General features: G+C 53.1%; 1 protein-coding gene across 1 annotated transcript; it reads left to right on the top strand.

The window, feature by feature from the left end:
* Positions 1-1,080: 1,080 nt before the first annotated feature.
* GDPD2 (glycerophosphodiester phosphodiesterase domain containing 2) lies at positions 1,081-11,277 on the top strand. The gene is made up of 16 exons (XM_062183181.1): positions 1,081-1,141; positions 2,723-2,836; positions 3,156-3,259; positions 3,519-3,612; positions 3,805-3,864; positions 4,117-4,215; positions 4,385-4,478; positions 4,623-4,768; positions 4,879-4,961; positions 5,420-5,570; positions 7,111-7,332; positions 7,516-7,664; positions 10,344-10,491; positions 10,650-10,732; positions 10,982-11,010; positions 11,111-11,277. Exons 2-16 carry the CDS (start codon positions 2,732-2,734, stop codon positions 11,161-11,163), a joined length of 1,620 nt encoding a protein of 539 aa, XP_062039165.1. The 5' UTR covers positions 1,081-1,141; positions 2,723-2,731; the 3' UTR covers positions 11,164-11,277.
* The last annotated feature ends 9,102 nt before the right edge of the window (positions 11,278-20,379 follow it).

The raw sequence follows: 20,379 nt of genomic DNA, 5'->3' as shown, positions 1-20,379 counted from the left end.
GAGAGCCAGTCTTCCTTCTCACTGGTGGAAATCCAGTGCGCCTGGGGGGAGGGGCACAGGGGCTTATTCCCCCAGACAAGACACCTTTCCCACCACCACCATGCCAGGCTAGCCCCCAGACCTGGAGTGCCTGCAGCAGTGGCAATGTAGAGAGGCAGTCAAGCCAGCCTCAGGACCCCAGCCCACATGGACCCCCGGACTTGAAAGCTAAACTGACTACAGCTTGCCAGCCAGCCTGCTCCTACTGAGGCCACAGTAATGGCATCTTCTGTACCTGTTCACCTTCCAAAACCCTGTGACCCTAACTCACTAAACACTCCTCATATGCTTCTTAGAGGGAGACCTCAGACTGCCTTGGGAAGGATGCCAAGTCCCAGCAGGTCCTGAGTGAGCATCTCCCATCTGGGGTGATGGGGGAAGTGGAGGGCTACTAGTGTCCCCCAAGAGCCATGAGACCCGTGGGGATCCCTGCTCCAGGGGCAGGGCGACCTGCCGCCAAAGTTCGAGAAAGTACGCAACTACATCTCGAACGTGCACCTTGCAGAAGTGGTAGAGGTAGCCCAAGAGGAAAGGGAAGCTAATGAATGAAGGCTGTCCCTCCCAGGGAGCTTGAGACTAGAAACCAGCCACACACACACACACACACACACACACTCCTTTCCAGGGGGCTGGCAGGGCCCCTTCTCCTCACTGCCAAGTTGCAAAGTTGTGTGGTCACCTCCCCACCCCACCCCCAGCTTCCCGCCCGCCTGTGCCCTCAGCCCTCGCCTCCCTGAGCCTGGACAAAGCCCCAGCAGTGACTGGGAGGGGAACAGGAGGAGGGACACAGGGATGGGGAAGGCTGCACAAAGGAATTCCTCACCCCTAGCCCCCTGACCGCCAGCGAGGAAAGAAGCAGAGCTGCTCTCCCTCCCCCTCCCTCCCTCCCTCCCTCCCGTCTTCCCACCCGGACGGGGGCCCAGGCCACGGAGCAGTAGCAGGCCTGCAACACAGGACCGGCACATTCTCCTGTAGGTGGCAACCGTGCCACCTGTTTGACCGGTGGGGCTGAGTCAAGAACTGGAAGAGGGAGGAGGCAGACAACTCGCAGAGGAGCTGGGAAGCAGTGCAGAGCAGAGAGCAGAGCTGCGGCTGAGAAAAGGTGTGAGGGTCCCGGAAGGCTGGGGACGACAGGCGGGAGCCACGGGGCGGAGACCGGCTCCACACGGCGGGGATTGGGTCCAGGGAATTGAGCGGCACCCCTGGCAGCTTCTCCCCCCTTGCCTGGGGTGTTCAGGCTGCTCAGATCCTCATCCCATCCTCCAGATGGCTCCTGGAGGGAGGTGGGACTCTGGGAAGCAGTATTTGGGGTGCAGGGGGAGGTACAGACTGGGGCACAGAATAGGCTACAGCGATTCAGTCCCAGGAAGGGCAGAGGCAGGGGGCTCCCTTTGCATTGACTTTTTCTGGGTAGGGTCTCAGGGAGAGGAGAGGTTTCCTAGTGCCCAGCCCTAGCCCCCTCAACACACACTCCTCCACCCCTACCTCAACGCCCCTTTCCCAAGGCAAGCATAGAATCATAGAATAGGAGGGCAGGTCCAGAAACAGCCAGACCCTTCCTCCTTGCGGGGATCCAGCCACTGTGCACCTCCCCAGGGCTGTGCAGTCAGGGCAGCTGGGGCTGGGTCCCCTGGACACCTCTCTCTCTCTCTCTCTCTCTCTCTCTCTCTCTCTGGGTCTACCAGGGGCTCCTTTACATACTCACAGTCTTCCAGAAACCCATTCGCAGTGACAGCGGCTAGTACACACGAGCGCCCTTCAAGGAGGGTCAGCCACACACACAGCTAGCCCAGCCTGGCGGTCAGCTTGGTCTCTCAGCCAGCCCCAGAAGCACAAGGTACAGGGATCCGCTGCCCCAAGACAACCACACCACACACACACACACACACATACCTTTGCCCTGCATGTGTTGTACTTTCACCAAAGCTTAACTCTGAGGGTGGGGCCCCTGGAACGGGGAGGGCGGGGCCTGGGCTTCTAGCTGGGGTGGGGGGGAACGACTGGGCTGGAAAGGACAGGACTGGGGTTGGCTTTGCAGGTGTGTTCGAGGGGGTGGCGGGGGGAAGAGGGGGGAAGAACAAGCCTCCCGGAGTGATTCAGGCCACCAGCGCCCCCTGCCCTCTGGGGAGTGGACGTGGAGAATCTTTCAGTCAGGGCTTTGTGATTTGTGCAATCTTGGTATCCATAGCAACTGGCCAACTAGTTAGGCCTCCCATAGCCCCAGGTCAAAACTGGAGCCTCTGCTTCAGGTTACTCCTGCTCCCTGGGGTGGAAGGCAACTCCACTTAGGGCAAGCACCTCCAGCTAGGCCAGATCTGCCTCAACTGGCTGGACGGAGTTGGTCCCACCCCAGGGCAGCTTCTCCCCAGTTCCTGCCCTGGACAGGCACCCCAGCCCCAGGGCTAGGAATCGGAAGTGGGGAGGAGCTGGAGAGACTGGGTATGCATTCTGCCTGCAAAGAGGCTGCACCTCCAGGCGTCCCACGCACTTTCCAGGTACCGAGAATAAAGGGAAAGAAAGATCCCAGCAATCGTCCCCCTTCCTCTGACCCAGCCTCCTCCGTTGCTGAGCAGCATCCCAGGCTTCTGCCCCTCCCTCGGGCTCCTCAGATACACTGGGAGGGAGGCTGGGATCTGCCCTCTGTCTGCCAGCGTCCCCAATGGCCCAGTGTCCCTTCCCCCAGGCCTTCGCCATGGCCGAGTCCCCTGGCTGCCGCTCCGCCTGGACCCGGTGCCTCCACTGCCTGTATAGCTGCCACTGGCGGAAGTGCCCCAAAGAGAGGATGCAAACCAGCAAGGTGGAGTTCTGCCGGAGCGGGGAGGCTGGAGGGAGGGAGGCAGAGGCCTGGGGAGGCTGGAGGGCGGGAGGCAGAGGCCGACCGAGGGGACCAGGAGGCCGGCTGTGTTTAGAGGCGGCTGGGAGGAGGGGCGGGGTGGGGGGAGGTTGGAGGGGCTTTCTCTTCCCAGGAAGCCATTGGCCCTCAGCCACGGGAAGCACTGGCCCCCAGAGCAGAGCAGTCCCTCGCGTGGGCAGGAAGCTCTGGAGCTGCCATCCTTGGGGGGCACTGTGGGTGTGCAACGGGCCTGGCTGTGAGCGTTTCTCCTGCCCCCTTGCAGTGCGACTGTGTCTGGTTTGGCCTGCTCTTCCTCACCTTCCTCCTGTGCCTGGGCTGGCTGTACATCGGGCTCATCCTTCTCAATGACCTGCACAACTTCAATGAGTGTGTCACGGAGCCCCGCCCTCACCCCACCCCTTCCTCAGCATACCTATCCGCCAACGCCCTGCCCTGGGACCCCTGGGCGTTCAGGGCCTCAGGCCTTAGAAAAGCCCTCCAGGAAACATCCCCAGTCCTCGGAAAGACTTTCCCATGAGCCTCCTTGTGGTCCTCCTGGATCTACTAGCCCAGCCCCCACCCCTGGATCGACCCTCCCAACTCCCCTTCTCCCCCCACTGGGACACCCCCCTCTTCACTCCCTCAGATTCCTGTTCCGCCACTGGGGACACTGGATGGACTGGTCCCTGGCACTCCTGCTGGTCATCTCTCTACTGGTCACCTACGCGTCCCTGCTACTGGTGGGTCCAGGGGCTGCTGCTGGAATTCCCTCCACTTCAGCCCCTCCCCCTCGTTTCTCACCCCAGCCATGGGGAGGGGACAAAGCTAATTGGGGGGGTGGGAGGGAGGTGCCATGCCGGACAGCCATCCTCCGCAGTGACATCACGGGCCCCTCAGCACCTCATCACCCCCCTCCGCCACTCTGCCCCCAGCTCCTGGCCCTCGTCCTGCAGCTCTGCGGACAGCCCCTGCACCTTCACCGTGTCCACAAGGTACGGGGTTGGGGGAAGGGGGAGCAGGAGGGGGGTCACTGGGCAGCACACTTGGCTGGCTCTTTGCTCAGGACCTCACTTTTATATCCCTGGAGTCAAGCCCAGAACTGCAAGGCCAGTAAATATTTCTTGAGTGCAAGAAGGGAAATGATGCGTCACCGGAAGGGGAGGGTCCTGTCTCCATAGAGTGAGGAGATACCCCCCCCCCCGCATGCCGCCGCTAACCACGTTCATTGGTCCCTGGCCTCTCAGGTGCTACTGTTCCTCATTATGCTGCTTGTGGCCGCTGGCTTCGTGGGACTGGACATCCAGTGGCGGCAGGAGTGGCACAGCTTACGGCTGTCACTGCAGGTGAGTGGCCGAGCTCCAAGGCCTAGGAGAAACCTCTGCGTGTGGCCAACCCAGGACATGTCTTGCTCCCTGGTCCCCCCAAGACTGCAGGTAGCTCCGAACTCCGGGAGCCAGGCCCTGAGAGGGAGGAGCACGGGGAAGAGCCCTCCTCACCAGCTCTTGTCCACAGGCCACAGCCCCATTCCTTCACATCGGAGCAGTCGCGGGGATCACCCTCCTGGCCTGGCCTGTGGCTGATACCTTCTACCGTATGGACCGGAAAGGTGCCGCCCCCCCCCCCCCCCCCCGCCACCTGTGCTTCTGCCTCCCGCGGCTCACCTGCTTGCATGCATCTGTACTCTGCCTTCTGCCCCCAGAGCCCTCCCCCCATTGCCCTTTCCCAAATCCTGTCCCCCACCCCCCCACAGGTCCCAAGATTCTGCTACTGCTCCTATTTTGTGGAGTTGCCCTGGTCATCTACCTGATCCCCCTGTGCATCTCCGCCCCCTGCATCATGGAGCCTAGAGACTTACCCCGCAAGCCTGGGCTGGTGGGGCACCGAGGGGCACCCATGGTGAGCGTTGGGCAGGTTGCTGCCCCTTCTCCTGCCTGCGACAGCCAGGCCTGTGGGTTCCCAGGCTCCCACCCTCCCCTGGCACCCTCTTTACTGCATCCCTTTCCCAGCTGGCCCCTGAGAACACCCTGATGTCCCTGCGGAAGACAGCGGAATGTGGAGCTGCTGTGTTCGAGACGGATGTGATGGTCAGGTGACACAGGCTGGGGGTCTGAGCACTGGGGGACATGGGATGGGAGCTCAGTGCAAGAGGAGCAGGGGTGGCCATTTAGCCTAGTGGTTGAGATGCTTGTGTTCCATATCCAAGAGCCTGGGTGCCATACCTGGCTCTGGCTCCTGACTCCAGCTTCCTGCTAATGCACACCCTGGGAGGCAGCGGTGATGGCTCAGGTAGATGGGTCTCTGCCACCCACGTGGGAGACCTGGCTAGAGTGTTCCCAGCTTGGCCCAGTCCTGGCTGTTGTGGGCATCTGGAGAGTGAACCAGCAGATGGGAGATCTCTCTGTGTCTGTCTGTCTGCCTGCCTGTCTCTGTCTCTCCCTCCCTCCCTCCCTCCCTCCCTCTTTGTCTGTGAAATGGAAAGAACAAATTATAAAGGGGCAGATGAGCAGCCCCAGAGCCCGGCGCCCTGACAGCCCCTTGTGCCCTCAGCTCCGACGGGGTCCCCTTCCTCATGCATGATGAGCAGCTGAGCAGGACCACAGATGTAGCTTCCGTGTTCCCAAGCCGAGTCACAGCCCACAGCAGTGACTTCTCCTGGGCTGAACTGCAGAGGCTCAACGCGGGGACCTGGTTCCTAGAGGTGAGGACAGCTTCCCGGAAGAAGTAGCCAAGAGAGAAGAAGTAGCCGAGAGAGAGAGAGAGAGAGAGAGAGAGAGAGAGAGAGAGAGAGTCCATTGCCTTGACAAGCATTTACCGGTGCGCCCCGTGCCATGCTGGGCAGCAGGAGCGGTCTCTGTCCTCAAGTCACTCACACTTAGAAGACAGGCTAGGCATAGACAATTAGGACAGGAAACCTAAAATCGGAAAAAAGTATTTTTGTGGCTAGAAAGGAGCGGCGCGGGGCGGGGCTGTGTGTGTCATTGCGTGCATGGGCGTTTCTCAAAAGATGGGGCAGGGCAAGGGGAAAGAATTCTAGTCAGAGGGAAGAGCAGTGTGAGGCCTGGAAGGAAGAGGGTACTTCAAAACGTGTGTGGGAAAATGAGATGAAAAGATGAGTACCAAGAGTTATTGAAATCCATGCATAGTTTTTTTTTTAGTATCATATGCATTTTCCATGACCCTTTAAAAAACAAAAACTTTTATCCTGTTTTTAAATTTTCAACTTTTTTTCCCCATGAATGTTTTGAAGAGCCTCAAATGCATGGCTTTCAAAATTTTTTTTGTGCATCAAAATACACTGTGTATTGTGAATCAAGTCAACATCAAACCAAAATTCTGTTTTCTGCACACTCTTTGAAATAGACGTGTTGGGGGGGGGGGGAACAGGTGTATTTCCAAGGAACAAAACGTGGCTAAATGGAAGTGGGAGTAATCACATAGAAGTGGAATTCTTCCACAGCCTGACCCCTCTGAAAAACTGTTCACTGCCAACAAATGATTTCTTTGTGGCTCAAACAGGGTCAATGACACTCTTTTGCCATTTGCTTTTTCTTTCATTTAACTCCGTCTCTGATTCTGAATGAGAGTGAGGGATCTATGGGTTTGAATCCTGGCTCCAGCATTCTGAGTGCCATGTTCCTTAAGTCTCTCGGTGCCTGAGTTGCCACATTTCTGCAATGGGAGTAACAACCATACCTACCTACCTTGCAGGCTCATTAGAAGGATTAACTCAGCGAATACACATAGAACGCTGCGTGGCACGGACGAAGTCCTCAACAAATGTTAGCTAGCTGGTTGTATCGTGGCAGTGATTAGGAGGCCAGGTCATCTGCTGATAATAAGGGGAGAAGAACTCAAAGGGGTGGAGGAGGCAGACAGCTGTGGAACTGAGTCAGCCTGGGAGCCGTAAGGCAGGAAGAGGGTTGAGAGTGCAGCGGGAAAGGCAGTGCAAGTTGTGGGTGGACCCTAGGGGAGGTGGGCGTGGCCAGAAAGGGACTCCTGGCGCTGAGCAGAAACCAAAGGGTCAAGATCTCTGAGGTCTGTATGAGACCAAAGAGGAGGTGTCGTGGGAAAGAGGCAGTCCACGAAGCTGGAGGGTAGGAGGTTTGTCACAGAGAATGGTATTAGCCAGAAGCTAGACATCAAGTTGGGGGGGTAGGGGGCATGAGTGAAGATGGTGGGGGATGGAAAGATGGCCTGGAGACTTTGTCTGATTTTGAAATAATTTTGTTTTCTTCCAGAGGCAACCATTTTGGGGCGCCAAGCAGCTGTCCGGCCCCGATCGCAAAGAGGCTGAGAATCAGATGGTACCAGCGCTAGAGGAGCTACTGAAGGAAGCCGCAGCCCTCAACCTGTCCATCATGTTTGACTTGCGCCGACCCCCACGGAATCACACATACTATGACACTTTCGTCAATCAGACCCTGGAGACTGTGCTGAGTGCAAGGGTGCCCCAAGCCATGGTGATGTTACCAGAACCTCCCAGGGGCCCCCTTTTTGCCCCCTCTGCCTTCCCTAAGCCATGATCCTTGTTGAGGCTTTGCCCTGCCCCAGTGCCCTGCCCCAACTCCCATCCCCCATTCTGTGGTCAAACCTCTCTGCCTCCTGCCTTAGAATCCTTCATGCCCGTCATTCCTCAACCACAGGTTCTTTGGCTACCAGATGAAGATCGGGCTAACGTCCAACAACGGGCACCCAGAATGCGCCAGATATATGGACATCAGGGAGGCAATAGAACAGAGAGGCCCCAGTTTCTTAACCTCCCTTATCAAGATCTGCCACTCTTGGATATCAAGTGAGTGCTCAGGGAGAGGAATGGAGGGGATCACAGTGCAGGGCCGGCAAAGGCAGATACATACATACATACAGCAGATGCTTGTAGAACACTGGCTGTGGATCAGGCTTTCGGGACACGACATGAGTAAGACAGACAAGCTCCCTGCTTCTGTGGGATTATGTCTTAGTGAAAGACATAGACAAAACACACAGGCAAGTGTACCCCAAAAAGTTCATGGAAAATGGAATTCAAAGATACATTTATTTTTGGCACAAAATAACTTAAATATTTATTTATGTATTTGCAAGGCAGAACATCAGAGAGAGAGAGAGAGAGAGAGAGAGAGAGAATCTTCCATCTACTGGTTTATTCCCTAAATGGCCGCAATAGCCAGGGCTGGGCCAGGTCAAGATCAAGAGCCAGGAACTCCATGTAGGTCCCCCATAGGGGTGCAGGGGCCCAAGCACCTGGGAGATCATCTGCTGCCTTCCCAGGTGCACTAGAAGGATGCTGCATTAGACGTAGAGCAACTGGGACTCACACTGGCACTCTGGTATGGGCTGCCAGCATTATAACTAGTGGCTTAACCTGCTGCACCACAACGCCAGTCCCCATTGGTGCAAAACTTTTGGGAGCACATTCATAATATGTATTCTCCATGACTTTTTCAAAGACCCCTCATATGTTGGATAGTGTTATGTGTTACAAAGACCAAGCGGGGATCTGAACTAGTGTGACTGGGATTGGGAGCCAGGGGCTGGGGTGGAGGGCAGGAGTCGGGGGTATAGCTACATTAGGAAAAGTAGTTGCAAAGGTGCCGTCTGAGCTGAATTGTCAAGAGGAGCTAACCACGAGCAGAGCTGCAGAAGGGCAGGAGCAGCAGCCTGATGAACAAGGGGAAGATGAGACTAGAGAAATAGGGACTGAATTGGATAGGACCTTATCGGCCACGAGAAAGACTTTAGTTTTTGTTCTACACCAAAGAGATAGGCGTAAGAGAGAATGGAGCCAGTGGAGAGAGAGTTCCAGATGAGAGCTGAGCTGCAGAAGCTGACCCAACCAGTAAACATGATGGACTTGAAGCTATGGGATCCCCAGGGTCTCTTATAATGTCCCTGTGGTCAGATAGAAAAATGTGAACTGAATGACAGCCGTCTCATGCTAAGTATTTCAAAGATCTTTTTCCAAGCTATCACCATCGAGGGAGACATGGCCTAGAGTTTAGCCCTCACCTTAGCTCTGTCCTGGACAACAAGGTGCCGATCGTGTTTCTAAAAGATGGGAATTGATCAGCAACACACTGATGATGGAATGGAGGTGCCCAAAGGTCAAATGAAACAGGGATAGGTGTGAAGGCCTGTACTGGGGACCCAAAAGAATTTCTAGTTGCACAAAGACAAGAGTGGAGACATGGGCATCGGCAGGAATGTGTATGAAAAATCCCAGCGCTTGGATTGAACAATAGGTCTAGTGAATCCTCAAGGGCATGTAGCATCACCGAAGACTAACCCGACTGGGCTGCCTTCATACAGGCCTACTGTCCAGGAGGCAGCAGAAAAGAGTTGTGTTCCGCTCAAAGCGAGTCCAAGCCTATGTGGGAATGAGGTGCAGAGGCAGGCCCCATATTTTCAAAGGAACATTGATAAGTTGGAGTAAGATCACATTAGAGGGGCTGGTGCTATGGCACAGTAGGTTAAGCCTCCACCTGCAGCACCAGCATCCCATATGGGCGCTGGTTTGGGTCCCGGCTGCTCCACTTCTGATCCAGCTCCTTACTGATGGCCTGGGAAAGCAGTGGAAGATGGCCCAAGTACTTGGGCCCCTGCACCCAAGCTCCTGGTTCCTGGCTTCAGCTCAGCTCAGCTCTGGCTGTTGCAGCCATTTGAGAAATGAAGCGGTGAATGGAACATCTTTCTTTCTAGCTCTCCCTCTCTCTGTAGCTCTGTCTCTCTAATAAATAAATAAATAAATAAAATCTTTTTTTAAAAAAATAAATAAATGAAGATCACATTAGAGAGGATTTTATGGGAAGGAAATAATTACCCCAGTCCCAAGAATAATGATTGAAGGAACTGGTGGCGGAGAAGGGAAGACTCGGAGCAGTGGTCTCTTTTAAAAAAAAAGATTTTATTTATTTATTTGAGAGGTAGAGTTACAGACAGTGAGAGGGAGAGACAGAGAGAAAGGTCTTCCTTCCGTTGGTTCACTCCCCAAATGGCTGCTATGGCAGGCACGCTGCACCAATCCAAAGCCAGGAGCCAGGAGCTTCTTCCTGGTTTCCCATGCGGGTACAGGGGCCCAAGCACTTGGGCCATCCTCCACTGCTTTCCCAGGCCACAGCAGAGAGCTGGATGGGAAGAGGTGCAGCCGGGACTAGAACCGGTGCCCATATGGGATGCCAGCACCGCAGGCAGCGGATTAACCTACTGTGCCATGGCGCTGACCCCGGAGCAGTGGTCTCTGATGGGCAGTCCCAGGACAAGGAGGAGAGTCACATTTGTGTGGCCCCAGACAGCAAAGCTAGGGCCTGTGGGTGGGAGCCCCTTGGAAGGCAGAGTTCAGCTGCACACAAGAAATCACCTTCCACCAGGGGCCGCTATGCAAACGTACAACGGATGCCCCCTTGCCATCTGCCTCCCTCCCGTGCCTCCTGCCCCCTGATTCTAGATGTTGCCTGTGTCTTTCCCACCTCCACAGGGCACTGCACCAGGATAACGTCTCGGTGAACCTGTTTGTCGTGAACAAGGCCTGGCTCTTCTCCCTGCTCTGGTGTGCAGGGGTCGACTCGGTCACCACCAACGACTGCCAACTGCTGCAGCAGATGCATTACCCTGTCTGGCTTATCGTAAGCCCCTGGGACCGCCACTGCTCCACTTCTTCTCCCATCTCTGATTCTCCTTGACCCTAGCCCTGTTTTTATTATGTATTTGTTCCCCCCCAACACCCCCATATTTTACCCCTAGGGCCCTGGCCACTCATGGCATCCTTTTCCTCTCCCCACAGCCCCCTCAAACCTACCTAATGATGTGGAACATCACCAATTGTGTCTCCATCCTGCTGTTTTTCTGGATCTTCCTCCTGCACGGGTGAGCATCTTGTGTCTCAGCTTTCTGGGTCTTTTCCTCCCCCAGGCTGATGAGAGTCATTCAGACTCGTATATGCTGCCTGGCGCTTGCAGTTCGGTCACTGGTTCTTTCCTTTGGAGAGTCTTTGGCTCTGCTTTACACCACCAAATTCCCCTAGCACCTGGGAAAGGCAGTTTGAGGGAGCTCTGGGGTCAGAAGGTACTACTTGAAGCTGGTTGAACTCATGATAGGAAGCTTTTCTTCCTCTAGGAGGTGTGCTAAGGAGAGAGAGAGAACTGGTAAGAACTCACACACCCCCATCCCCACCTCGTCTTTCACCTCCTCTAGCCTTCTGCTTGCTCACTTCCCATATGACCCACCCTCTCTCTCCCTTTCCAGGCTTAGAAACAGCCGTGCTGCTAACCAGGATCAACAATTTTGCAAGGGAGTAAATGACCTGTCCTGAGCCTGACCCACCTCCGCCTGCTCCAGCCCAAGGCCTGTCTGCATTGGTCAACAGCAAGGGAGGGAGAGTGACTGACGTGCATCGTCTAGGGGGTACTGGGTGCCAGTTCCCCAGGGTGGGGAACTTCGCCAGCAGGAGACTGTTCAAACCATGAAGTCTCTCTGCCAACCCGTCCCCCCTCCTCCTTCCCCCCTCCCCCCAAAGCTGCCATGGAATCTGTTCCCTTTGGAGTTCTGACCGGAAGTGGCTGCAAAGACAAGTGAGTCATGAGAAGTTTCTCCTAAATGGAAACTAGAATGAGGAAGTAAAAGGGAGAGAGAGTGCCAAGACGATGTCTCGAATTTTGTGTGCAAGCATTGTGGCGTAGAAGGTACAGGGTGTGTCGCGGTGGGTCAGCTGCGACCAGTGATTTACGGAGATGACAGGATGGTGACATGGGCCGCCCTCCATGCACTGTCTCCCCTGACCTTCATGGCGTAGCTACTTTCCTTGATGGGCTACTTTTACTTGATGGGCTAAAGAGCCCATCAAGCCATGTAATTCTGTGCCCACAAGGTGGCTTTTTGCTGCACACAGACTTTCTTTAAGACATGTTGGCTCCTGTATCTTGCCTGTTAATCTGTCACTCAATGAATTGAATTCCAATTTGGTCACGGCCTGATCTTTTCTGTGCTGGGCTTGGGAGCAGGGTGCACCTTCCATCTTTAGTTGGATGGGACAGGATGCTGAGGGGGTCACCCTATGAGATTCGGGGGTGGGTGGCAGGGGAACCACCTGTGGCAAGGAAGGACTGCAGGAGGCCAACTGAAGAGTCGCTGCCACCGCGGGCGTTGCCAGTGGCCAAGGCGCGCCGTGCAGGGCTGCATTGTAGCTCCACCTTGTGGTCACCTGCCCCCCAAGAGGAAGGCCGCACCCGTCGTCACCGTGACGTCTTTGTAGAATGCCACCTGTTTTCCTTGCCGGCTGGGGACTTGTGCCCTTGACTCCGGTCTGTGAGGGCACGGACCGATTTCTACAAGTTTTCGCTCCTCAGGCCTATGCGCAGGGTCTGAGTTCTAGCCCACCCAGCTCCCCTGGAGGAGCAAAATGCCCCCAGGATACTGGTATTTGCCGCTCGTGAGTCCCTGGGCCAAGCAACTGAGGTAGCCAGTGCAGAGTCGGCCTAGGATGAGTAGAAGGGGTGAGGGACCGAGGCAAAAACGGGGACGGGTGAGGGGCTAATTGTCTGAATCCACAGTTCCTCCCCCGCCCCGCTCTGGCATCCGCCGTGGTTCCAGTCTCCACACCAAGGGAAATTGAATTAAGGCGCTGGCAAGGGCAGGAGGTTCGGTTCTTGATTCCTCCTCTCTCGCTAGACTGGGACCTGGGGCAACGCTGGCACCTCGGGACAAGACCCTACCCTGGGGATGCAAGGCCGCCTTTGGAACTACAATCCCCAGCATGCCCCTGGGCATTTCCGGTCTCCAGTCGACAGAGACGCGTTTGAATTTGTGTTCCCGCCCCCGCCTCCTCGCGGACACCGCCCCTTCCCCTCGCGCGCCGCCCCGCCCCTCCACGCACACACTTGCACACACGGACTCAGGCGGCCTTCCACGCCAACATACCTGGCCTGCAGCTGGCGGGGCGGGCGACGCGCGAGGAGGCTGGAGGCGCACCGGGGAGGGAGAGACCGCAGGGTCCACGCCGCCTTGTCCGGGACAGATGTCCACAGATCGTCTTTTCAAGCTGTATTTGTCTTACTTTTCCCGTTTCCTGATCCCGCCCCTCAGTCAGGCCCACCACCGACCTCAGCTCCGGGCTCTCACCGCTCTGCACGTACCGCCTCCCCCATCCCTGTCCCAGCTCCAGTCGCCCAACCTCGCAGCCCTGCAGCCTCGTCCTTCCCCCTCCCCACCGCATCCCAGACTCCGCATCCAGCATCTCCACCCCCGCAGCGCCAGCTTCCCAGCTCCCAGGCCCTCAGCTGCAGTCCTTTAACCTGAGCGTCCCAAATGCCGGCGCCCAACCCCTAAGCCCTTGCTCCTAGCCGCTGGCCTTGGGCACCCAGCCCTTAGGTGGCCACCTCGCTCTCTTCCCAGGAGGACTGGATAGCTATAGCGCACTTAACCTCTATGGGGCCCTGAAGTGAAAACTGAGACTGACAAACTTGAAGGCGGAGGGCCAGGGGGAGCTGCTCATTGGGGTTCGGGTGCAGTTGCTCTCCGATATTTTTAGCTGCTGACTCACAGCTCCTGGCATCCGGGTTTGGGGCTAGCAGGCTGGGTTAGGGGGCTATTAATAGAGCGGAGGCACAGCCCCGACCCAGTTCAGTTTGGAAACAGAGCAGGGAGTCTGCCCCTGCCATCCTGCCCTGTGGAGATGTTGTGCACTCAGCCAGCGGCTGGCTGGCCAGATGCTCTCTGGCTGCAGGTTACCTCCGCCTGCTATTGCTACCTCGGAACTCTTGAGGGAAAGCCCAAGAGGAGACTCCTGGGCACAGCTCTGCCATAAGCTTGCCATGGCTTGGGGCTGTGCCACCGTGAGGCGTCTCTGTTGAGCTAGCTGAGAGGGAAGAAAGCCATCCCAAGTGGTCAGCTTGTTGTGGCCATGGCCTTGGCCTGCCTAGGCCTGCTCCTGGGCCAGAATGTGAAGTTGCTGGGGGGAAAAGCTGTGGATTTCTGGCCCCCAAAGACCCTCCTAAAGATGAGGTGCTTCAGGGCTGGCGCTGTGGCGTAGCTGGTAAAGCCACAGCCTGTAGTGCTGGTATCCCACATGGGCACCGGTTCAAGTCCCGGCTGTTCCACTTCTGATCAAGCTCTCTGCTAATGGACTGGGAAAACAGTGGAAGATGGCCCACTCTGCACCCATGTGGAAGACCCAGAAGAGGCTCCTGGCTCCTGGCTTCAGATCGGCGCAGCTCTGGCCGTTGCAGCCATTTGGAGAGTGAACCAGTGGATGGAAGACCTCTCTCTATAACTCTGCCTTTCAAATAAAATTTTAAAAATCTTAAAAAACAAAAAAAAAAGATGGTGTGCTTCAGAAAGATCAGAGTCGAAGATCCCCAAAGCAGACGCAGAGCTAGCAAGCTGCAAGAGTCTGTGTGTCACCCCCTCCCATTCTTCTGATTTCTTTCCTTCTTGTTGGGTTCTGTCTTTATAGGGGTCCACAGACCTCAAGATCTCGCCCTTCTCTGTAGAGAAACCCAATTCAGGAAATCCACTGAGGTGTGACTGATCCCTTGTATATTGTCATTCCCGTGGGCTCTTTTTATTTTAATGGGCAGAAGTAGGAATTTCCTAATGCATACATTGGGAATGCTGGGAAAATCGTGTTACCTTGCCGAAGTAATTACCTAAATCATTCCCACTCATACCCAATTTGCTAGAATTCCTGTTGACTAAGGATGCAACCCACGACAATGCCCCTTCTCCTCCCTCCCCACCCGTTGCAAACCACAAACGTCTTCCCTCAGCCACCCAGGACTGCGGCCCCCACATTTCACGTTGCTCCACATACAGACTGAGGTCACCCGAGGAGGCTGTATTTTCAAGAATGAGTTGAGCCTAGGAGACAGCAGCGGGCCACGCCGCCCCAACTCCGTCTGTTTGCTGAGGGCGCGGGAGAGGCGGTGGAAGGAGGGAGAAATGGTCTCCCTCCTTGCAAATCCCTGACGGAAATCCTCCACCGCTTCAGTCTCTGCGCAGGCCGCCTGGTCGCCTAGCAACCACAGCCGCCTGCAGGGGCGTGAGGCTGCTTTCCGCCCGTAGGGGGCGCCTATCTCCCTGGGGCCTCGGGCTGGAGCCGGAGCCGTTGGATGGGAAGGGGGGAGGGGGGGGTTCCCTTGTGAAGTGTCAAAGCGCCTCAGTGTTGCTGACTTCCTCCCAGGCTTGTCAACCCAGTCCATTCTGAGTGTCAGAGAGCCTGCGGGGTGGGGAGAAGCTTATTATGAATCTGGACGGATTTTACTCAGGCTCATTACAAAATGAAAAAGGAAGGAAAACAGGGAGGGATGGAGGGAGGAAGCTGAGGGGAGGGGAAGGAGGCAAAGGAGGAACAGTTTCACTCTATCCATTCCGATGCTTGTTCCTGGATCAGAGCAGTTGAGAGGGCTATAGGGACCTGTTTTCCTGAGCCACTTTGAGTATGGAGACAGGGTCTAGCATTCTCTTGACAAACTGTTGAGCATACAAGAGTTTAAGTCCTTGGATTCCCGGCCTAACCTACATTTGGTCATCAAGAAAAATATGCACTCATTCAGCAAGTTATTCATTATTAAATTAACACTAACCCGTTAGGTACCAGGTAGTGTACTAGGTTCTGCATTTAGTCCTCCCCCAGACATTAGGATTCTTTCCATTTCGCAGATAAAGAAGTTGAGTCACAGATAAGTTAATGCCCGAGGTTGCACAGTCACTGAGTCTGATGAAGCAACCACTGTACAAAACTGAATGGCCTCTCCTTTGTGAACACCTTCTTTAGCCCCCACCCCCATGTCACATACTCTAGTGAAGTTGACAGCTTTCTTCAACGGGTACTGTAACGATCTGCTCCCACATTTCCGTTTCCCTAACCTTGAACACTTTGATGGAAGGGCCTGTGTCCATCTCCACGTGGGTGTCTTACATGTCAAATGCAACAGTCCAAATCCGAATACCTGATCTTTTTTCCCCAAAACGACCCCTCCTAAAGTGTCCTCATCTCAGTCAATAGCAATCTCACATTTCCAGTTGCCATGGCCCAAAATAGTTGGAACTATACTCAATAGCGCATATGTAAGCAAATCCTGTCACTCTCCTTAAAAAATGCATCCGGAATCCAACCACTTCTTATCACCTCCAATGCCACTTGCATCTTGCGTGGTCCAACCCACAATCACCTGTCAGCTTCCTGTCACTTCAGTAGCCTCCTGACTGGTCTTACGACTTCCATCCTTGTCTTCTGTGGCCTATTGTCCACAAAGAAGCCAGACCAATCCTGCTAAACCCAAGTCACAGCATGTCAGTTCTCTGCACAAAACCCTCCAATAACTCACTATCTTACTGAGATTAAAGCCAAAATCCTTATAATGACTTACAGGGCCGTACACAATCTGGTTCCCTATTAAATCTCTTATCTCATCTCCTGGTACTCTCCCACCTGTTTCAGATCTCCTCGATCCTAATTTCCAGTTTATGGTAAATACAGGGTAGAGAGGAATGAAATAAATGACACCATCAGGGGAAAAAATTCAGAATCTAAGATATTCAATGAGACAATTGACTTGTACTCTTCACAAAGTCAATAGAATTAATTTTTTACAAAGATAGAGCACTTCTAGTTCTGGACTTCATTGGAATAGACATACTCCTGTTTTTCCCACTAGATGAAGCTAAAACCCTGGATGTTATATGTAAAACCAACCCAAGAAGACTTTGAAAGAAAGAGAAGAGAGAAGATTGGTGAGAAACCCCCATGATCTGAATTCCTGGTGGTATTTTCCCTGGGTTTTCTCGTTCAGACACTCATAGATCCCAGACTGGATGCTGGAGAAGTTGGTGGTCTAGAAATGCCACTGGGGGGGGGGGGGAGGCGCCGGCGCTGTGGCTTAGGGGTTAAAGCCGCCGCCTGCAGTGTCAGCATTCCATATGGGCGCTGGTTCAATTCTCGGCTGCTCCACTTCCTATCCATCTCTCTGCAATGGCCTGGGAAAGCAGCAGAAGATGGCCCAAGTCCTTGGGCCCCTGCACCTGCGTGGGAGACCTGGAAGAAGCTCCTGGCTCCTGGCTTGGATTGGCATAGCTCCGGCTGTTGCAGCCAACTGGGGAGTGAACCAGCGGATGGAAGACCTCTCTCTCTCTCTCTCCCCCTCTCCTTCTCTCTCTGTGTAACTCTGACTTTCAAGTAAAATAAATAAATCTTAAAAAATGCCACTGGGCACAGATGAAAATATACTCTAGTAAAAACCTGCTCTCCTGGTCACAAGATCAGCATATCCAGATAGAAAAATCATAGACAGTAACTGCCCCACTGCAACCAAACACCAAAGGAGGGAAAAAAACAAACCTGAAGACAGCAAAGGCCAAGCAGGGAACCCAGATTTTCAACTCTGGCAAGGCTCCCAACACACACTGCCCTGTCCCCCCTGTATATTAATTGTCTGCTATGGAGAACATATTTTGCCCTCCCTCTTGGGTGTTTTCAGATTGTCAGAGGAGGCCTCGTGGGAAATCAGGACTTTAACCACAACAGAGCATTAATGGAGTTTCTGCCCCCCTTCCTCCCCTCCCCAACCTTTCTCCCACCTCCTGCTTGTGTGCTGTTAATGGAAGCCAAGTTGAGGAGCAGTAAGAGGCACTTTGATCCCTCCCAGCTAGGAAGGCATCAGTGGAGGTCTATAGGGAGCAGGAACTTCCATCCAGCCCAGTAGTAAGGAAGAGCCCCCACCTCACTAAGGCCAAGGGGCTCTTAAACTTGAACATCTACCTGGCAATAACCAGGCCCCTTCCTCTGATGGCAGTGATGTTAGAAGAAGCCTACCCCAAACAAAAGATTTCTATGAAATCCAGAGTCTCAAAAATGCATTATCCCAAAATTCCTAGGATGCACTAGAAAAGCATCATACCTTGAAGAGCAGGAGATCTTCTACTTGAACAAGACAAAATCAGACACCAACACCGAAATGACAGAGAGGGTTCAGTTATCTGACAAGGAGTCAAAAATGGCCAACATTTAAAAATACATCAATGAACAATTACAAACAAGGTTGTAACATATAAAAAAAGAAAATCTTGGCAAGGAAAAAGGAAAGAAGAGATATAATGAAGAATCAAATAGAACTGGAGACTACAATAACCAAACTAAAAAAGTCAGTAGGCAGACTCAACAACAGGTTGGAGAAGATAGAGGAAAGAACCAGTAGACTTGAAGCTAGAACATTAGGAATTACTCAATCTGAACAATAGTGAGAAAATAGACTTTGGGTTGGAGGGGGGACCTTAGAGTTATGTGGAACCGATTGTAAAACCTAAGAGGCATGTCATTGGAAACCCAGAAGGATAGCAGTAAGAGGATGAGACTGAAAAAAACTCAAGAAATAATGGCAGCAAAATGCCTAGATTTGGCAAAAGACATAAACTTAGAGGTTCAAGAATCTGACCAAATCTCAAACAGGATAAACTCAAAGAAATCCACACCAAGACACATCATAATCAAACTTCAGAAAACTAAGTGCAAAGAAAACTTGAAAAGCAACAAGAGAGAAACAATAATTTACCTACTGGAAAAAAAAAACAATTTAAAATGTCAGTGGATTTCTCTTCAGAAATCATGGAGGCCAGAAGCAAATCACACAAGTCCAGTACTCTTTTTTTTTTTTGACAGGCAGAGTGGACAGTGAGAGAGAGAGACAGAGAGAAAGGTCTTCCTTTTCCGTTGGTTCACCCTCCAATGGCCGCCACGGCTGGTGCACTGTGGCCAGCGCACCGCGCTGATCCGAAGCCAGGAGCCAGGTGCTTCTCCTGGTCTCCCATGGGGTACAGGGCCCAAGCACTTGGGCCATCTTCCACTGCACTCCCTGGCCACGGCAGAGAGCTGGCCTGGAAGAGGGGCAACCAGGACAGAATCCGACGCCCCGACCGGGACTAGAACCCAGTGTGCTGGCGCCGCTAGGAGGAGGATTAGCCTATTGAGCCGCAGCGCGGGCCACAAATCCAGTACTCTTAAAGAAAAGAACTGTCAACCATGAAGATGCATCTGGTGAAAATATTTTTTCAGAAATGGAGAAACCAAGACATTCTCAGACAAAGAAAAGCTAAGAGAATTTGCTACCAACAGACCCGCTCTAAAAGAAGGGCATGGCATTGTGGCACAGTGGGTTAAGCCTCTGCCTGCAATATTGACATTCCATGAGCTCAGATCCGATCTCTGGCTGCTCTACTTCCCATCCAGCTCTCTGCTAATGCATCTGGGAAGGCAGCAAAGGATAGCCCAAGTCCTTGGGCCCCTGCACCCCCATGGAAGACCTGGATGGAGTTCTAGGCCCCTTGCTTCAGCCTGGCCCAGACTTGGCTGTTGAGGTCATTTGGGGAGCAAATCAGTAGATGGAAGATATCTGTCTCTCCCTCTCTGTGTCACTCTGCCTTCCAAATAAATAAAAGATATCTTTAAAAAATAAAGAATGGCTAAAGGAAATTCTTGAGGAATCTTGGAATGGCAGGAAGGAAAAAGAATGAGCAAAAACAAAACTACATACAATAAACATTCCTTCTCCTCCTTGGTTGTCTAAATTATGTTTGATAGCTGAAGCAACAAGTATAATACTTCCTAATGTGAGTCTCAACGTATGGAGAGGAAATATTTAAGATAACTGTAGTATAAGTGGGGGAGAGCCAAAGGAATTAATGAGAGGTAAAGTTTCTATTCTTTCTGAAGCCTAGCAAGAAGAGGACAACAGTAAATCTTCCTGGCGATGCAGTAGTTTTGTATTTTGATTGCAGTGGTTGTTATAGGAATCTGCACCTGTGGTAAAATGGCATAGAACCATCCACACATTGTATCAATGTCAAATTTCTGAGTTTGATATTGCGATAGAATTATGTAAGAAATAAAATCGTTGAGGGAAGCTAAGTGAAGGGTACACAGGCCCTCCTGTGCTGTCTATGCAACTTGTGGTAAAACTTGATTTCAAAATAAGTTTGTTTTAAAAGCCTGGGGCTGCTCTAGATTAAAAGTGGCAAAAGACACAATTCAATTGGACTCTGATTCTTAAAAATACAAAAGGCAGGGCCAGGCATTGATCTAGTGGTTAAGATACCAGTTAAAGACACTCATATCCCATATCAGATTACTTCACCTTGGATCCTTGCTCCACTGACAATTCCAGCTCCCTGGAACTGACCCCCAGGACCCGGGATAGCAGCAATGATGGCTCAAGTAGTTGGATTCCTGACACCCATGTGGGAGAAGTGGATTGAGATCTCATCTCCTGGGTTCAACCCAGCCCAACCAGGTCCTTGTGAGTATTTGGGAAAATGAATCAGAAAAAGGGAGTGCTCACTCTCTGGCTCTTTTTCTCTCTGTCTCTCTATCTCTCTTTGTGTCTCTACCCCTCAAATAAATAAGTTTAAATAATTAAGAAATAGCAGAGACAAAGTCGACAAACTTTGAATATAGACTGGATATAAATGATATGAAATTATCATTATTTTTCTTGGAAGTCACAATAATATTGTGATTATGTGGGAAA

This window comes from Lepus europaeus, chromosome X (genome assembly GCF_033115175.1).
Source record: "Lepus europaeus isolate LE1 chromosome X, mLepTim1.pri, whole genome shotgun sequence".
In the NCBI taxonomy this organism is placed as follows: Eukaryota; Metazoa; Chordata; class Mammalia; order Lagomorpha; family Leporidae; genus Lepus; species Lepus europaeus.
This window is presented reverse-complemented; position numbering and strand designations above follow the sequence as displayed.